At 38.9% G+C, this 5,000-nt stretch overlaps 1 protein-coding gene across 1 annotated transcript in view; it reads right to left on the reverse strand.

The window, feature by feature from the left end:
* Window positions 1-5,000, reverse strand: part of Vps13D (vacuolar protein sorting 13D) — an 86,451-nt gene that overhangs the window by 54,994 nt on the left and 26,457 nt on the right. Inside the window, exons 24-33 of the mRNA XM_070138927.1 lie at window positions 4,793-4,997; window positions 4,527-4,653; window positions 4,213-4,320; window positions 3,896-4,032; window positions 3,463-3,787; window positions 1,837-2,030; window positions 1,463-1,628; window positions 895-1,147; window positions 350-530; window positions 1-152 (exon numbers count right to left, since the gene is read on the reverse strand). The exon at window positions 1-152 is cut by the window's left edge and continues 19 nt beyond it. Of these exons, the coding sequence (XP_069995028.1) occupies window positions 1-152; window positions 350-530; window positions 895-1,147; window positions 1,463-1,628; window positions 1,837-2,030; window positions 3,463-3,787; window positions 3,896-4,032; window positions 4,213-4,320; window positions 4,527-4,653; window positions 4,793-4,997 (1,848 nt within the window). The remainder of the gene's footprint in view (window positions 153-349; window positions 531-894; window positions 1,148-1,462; window positions 1,629-1,836; window positions 2,031-3,462; window positions 3,788-3,895; window positions 4,033-4,212; window positions 4,321-4,526; window positions 4,654-4,792; window positions 4,998-5,000) is intronic.

A 5,000-nucleotide genomic window follows, 5' to 3' on the forward strand; every position in this document is an offset into this window, starting at 1 on the left:
GAACCTGCCCAGAGGAACTTGTTGGTTATGGTTAAGCTTCCTAATTCTGCCACCAGAAGTGTTTCTGATCGACTGGACATGGGGATGAATATAACAGGAGAGCCTGCAGTGATGTCCAGTGATACACGTGACCCTCTGCTAAAATCTGATACCTGTTGTTGATAAAAATATCATTATCTTTTGCATCATATTTCAAATATGATATTCTAAAAACCACTGTCTAATCAAAGTTTACAAATTCATATTGTTTTACAACTATATCCTAATTTACAATTAACAGAAATTCAGCACTATGAATCAACTTAGTTAAAATTCATAACCAAAAGTAAACATCAAGAAGTTTAATTACCTTTAATCCAGCACTAGTAGCTCTCCATCTTGACACAATATCTCTTAACTGATTAAATTCCTGTACAAACTGAGTAAGCTCTGAGGCAAAGCGATGCGTGTGCAGGTACATCACAGAAGACATTTTTAGTTTCATACGAATATCACATTCCCTTAGCATCTCAGGATCATCATGTCCATACCTGAGAACAAATCAAATTTTAAAATGTAATTCTGAAATTAGAATAAAGAGTACTAAATAGCCTAAATTAAAATTGTATTCAACAACACTCGAGTAGCTCCTTTATTTACAGTTCAAAAATATTAGTCCAACATATTTTCTCTAAAATACCAATACAATTAATACAATAAACAAAAAGTTTATCTAAGCTGGGTGTCAAACAACATGAAAAGCACTAGATATTCCCTCTGTTTTTAAATACAATACTCTATTCAATCAACAATAACTTTCTAACCATTTTAAAACAAAAATAAAATACTTAATGCATGGGTCCTTCCCCTCTGCATTTTAAGTCTGCATAAATGTGCAAGAGCCCAAAAACTTACTTGAACACCTGGAACGTCATGGCCTCTGAACCAGTGGTGATGAACTTTTCCCGATAAAGATGGCCATGAGTTGTGCAGTCCACCAGAGAGAGCGATCCCAGTCGTCCAGTAAGAGTTAGATTCCCCTCAGATCCCACAGACCGCACCAGAACCTGCGAGATGCTTGCCTGGGCTAGCTCACACTCAGGTTTGTTCAAGATTAGGGTGAGGGATCTCACCTGTACCTCCATGATAGTGTTCAGTTCATCCATGCCTAGAAGATTCAAAGGGAATATAATGGGTCAAAATAGTGTGATATGCTATAATGGTCACCTGATACCAGGTAAGAATACTTTTTGTTAAAAATCATTTTCTTTTGGGGTCTGCAGGGAGGGATGCCTTGGACAAATACATACTTTAGGAGATAGCATAGCATTTACAGTTTGATCTGTCATAACTATCATCAATGACAAAATTAACATATCTAAAAAACATGTTATTATACTAAGAGGAAAAAAATTAAAAGTGAAATATATAACAACTAAAAATTAAAAACTTAAAGACTATCATTCAGCACATATCACCTTACCTTTATGCGAGGATGACAGCAAAGTATCAGGTGTGACTTTCCCATCACTTTTGGCAGGAGAGTCATTCTCCTGATCAGTGCTGAAGAAATCTAATACCATAACCCATGAAGGAATGTTGATGACAGTGTTCAGGCTGTTGAAGTCTACATCAATGAAGCGATTTGTCTGAAATAAAAGAGGAAAATGTAATAGGGAACATGATTCAAAGTTTATTCCACTTACCTAATAACTAACACGAGAAAATTATGAATATGATGCATCCCTTTCACCCCATTGTTTACCACAATTATCATTTTTAATCTTTTTAAAAGGAAGATGGATTAAAAACAGCTATGATATCTATGAGGAATACAAAACACCAAATCATACTTACACCATCATATTTGCTGTGGAACTCAGGGCATTTCTTGTCAATAGTAGAGATGGTGATGGTGACAAGTGTAGTGTCCGGCCTAAGGGTCTCCTCCTCCCCCTCACCTGGGGTGGGAGAGGGTGGGGGGGTACTGGGACTCATAGTTGCTTTGCCTCCAGGCTTGATGCTCGTACGTGGGCTTTGTGATGACAAGCCTTCTCGAGAGAGATAGGCAGACAGTAAATTAGAACGTGTTTCCTTTGATATGAGCTGTTTGAAATACATGAAAATATTTTTGTAGCATGAAATATAACACAAAGTTCCTCCTTTTCTCATAATGTGTGTTCATTAACCCACTGGATCCAGCTGCGTCATATGAATCATAGTGCCAAAAATATCGGCAGTGGGTTACATGAGTAGCCAACATCCCTGGCATGCAATGCATAGGCTGGGTGCACATGGTCACCCATGAGCAGTGACAAGACTCTGTGCCTCCCCTTTGCAAAGTTATTTTGCGTGAACTTTTATAGCGTTTTTTGCCATTTTTCAGCGTTCACATTTGTCTTTTGACCTGCTATATCCAGATGGTAATAGCTTATTTTCCTTGCACAGACTCCATATCACCTCACTATGTAATAAATATAGAAGGTTTGGTTATTTGTGTCATATATCTTATTTTTTCGTTATTTTCAAATTTTCTAGAAATACAGTGCGCAACATGGAAATGGCGTCCTCCCTGAAGCCGGCACTCTTCCAGTCACTGCTTACTCATGTTACATTCCACATTCGTTTATCTATGGGAATAATACTAAAGCCCCCTTCTAAGCGCCAAATGAGTCATATCACACTCCAAGAGGTTTGGGCACTCGTGGCGAGTCTTTTCTGTCAAAACTGGCCTTCACTCATGATGGCAAATTTGCATCACCCAGCTTGCAGCCATTTAGTCAGATCATAGGGGTTAAGCAAAAGTTAGCATTAAACAATACAAGCAAGAGCAAAGAAATTAAACAAACTAAACCCTGGGCCTGTCAGAGGCATATTCAATAGAATACACAAGTGATATTGCAGCTGCCAAAGTAACATGGATATCCAAGAATTGTAAAAATTGTCACATCATAATTATCAGAAACTAGACTGCTAGACTTTTCTACCTCCCAAAGAAAAGACAAATTACAGATATACTACTAGTATATCCAGTCACCCACCTAGTAAAATTATGCTTGCCTAGCATACTTCCAATGTTAGTGTATTTAAAAAATGAGAGAGAAAAGAACTCCCAGGTAGGATAAAAATGGTAAAGGGTTCTTTTCTGCTGGCAACCACTAGTTAGCTGTTTCATTATGAATATCCCCATAAAAAAAGAGGACATCAGTCTCCAGAATAGAGTCGAATGATGTTGCTGACATAACATTCCTCTAGGAGAAAAAATTAATAAAGATAAACAGAAGTTTTTCCAGACTCACAACTCCTCCTAGCCAGTATTCTTGTTTCGGGTGGATATCCATCCAGGACACCCAGGACGATACTGGCATCTGGCAGACTGACCTATCTAGGAAACTCTGGTTTACTGCAATGATTCTATATAGGCATACACAAAGATTAGCACATGGAAGGAAGCAGCTTGAATAAAGACAGTAACAAACTCACTTTCCAAATGCCTCCTAGGTACAGGCTTCTGAGCTGCTTTGAAAAACGGCTTTTCCATCTTCAGCTTGTCGGGTAAAGAGGATGAGGTGAAACAGACTGGCTGGTGAGGGAAGCGTTCAGGACAGGAGGTCGATATGAATTCAGGAACATGGTGCTCCTTCATGAAATGCATGTGGGGATGGTGGCCTGGGTGCAGATGCATCCCATAAGGAGCCGGGCCATCTGGTGACTGCAGTGGCAGTGTATCCGACTTCATGAGGAACCTGTGTTGTGCACTAGTGTCCAGCTGCTGCAGGTCTTCCATCATCAGTGAGCGAAGGGTAACCTGTGTGTGGAAATTGCACCAATTTGTTTGCCAAAATAATTTCATGAAATATATGAATGTTGATGAATGTACTTTTTTCAGTAACACCAAAAACATTTGGAGAAATACCTGTGTTCTTGTCTTGTATGCTTCACAAGACTCATATGAGGCTTTTATCTCTTCAAGAAGCAAATTGACAAGTGGTTTTTCCTTCTCTCCTACATCTCCACGCAGTTCAACACACATACTAGGCACAGAGAAGGATCCTGAAGAGGAAGTTGATAATTTCATCAAATGGAATCTTCTAAGACAAATGCTACCTAACATTACTTTTTACAAGAACACTTATCCCTACTGTTGCAAATCAGTCTTTCATGTCATAGAATTCATTCATTACCAGTACATGAGACAAGACTGCTAAATAAAATACTGTAGAGTTCACTTGCCTTTAACCGATATGGATGAGACTTCATTTTCCCTGCGTTTCACACTTTCTCTCCTCTGTGAATATGATTCTGATGTCACTGTCCCTGGCATTTCTTCATGGATAGAATCTGCATGTGAAAAAAATACAATTTATCAACCTGGCCTATTAGAAGTACACACAAAAGCTTTCATGAACAGCATTAAAAGTATCCTTAGATTTTTTATTTCATACTAATCACAGCATTTCAAAATCATACATACATATACACCATAAATACAACAATAAACTTCATTATCAATTACAATCCTTCCTCTGCATAAAACCACAACTAACCCAAGGTTTGCCCTTCTGTTGTCTGGGTATCAGCCTCCACAGATAAGTTGGACAAGGTCTTCATAACTTGTCTGTACTGCTGGCGTGACACACTGATCTTGAGTGGTGTCACAATGCCTCCATCAATCTGTTAAAGGCCACATGAAATTTTATTATAATTGTTGAAAAAAAAAAATCCAATCCACAAGAACTCTTACTAAAAAACTCACACACCAGTATAACCTCACCAAATACACACTACTCTACTATTCACTGAGTTCCCCCACCTGTAAAGAGTCTCGAGAAGCAGCCGGGTAAAAATCCACAAAGATGTCATTGGGAAAGTAGAGCCCAGAATCATGGTCTGCCATAAGAGCAGCTGCTAGCTCATGCCTCACTCTCAGTTCAATGGTAGTGCTGTGCAAGATGGGTCTGCCATGGTCACGACAACTGTACAGGTCTTCAGCGCACATCAAGGTGGTTGAAAGAGGGCTG

This window comes from Penaeus vannamei, chromosome 25 (assembly GCF_042767895.1).
Source record: "Penaeus vannamei isolate JL-2024 chromosome 25, ASM4276789v1, whole genome shotgun sequence".
NCBI lineage: Eukaryota > Metazoa > Arthropoda > Malacostraca > Decapoda > Penaeidae > Penaeus > Penaeus vannamei.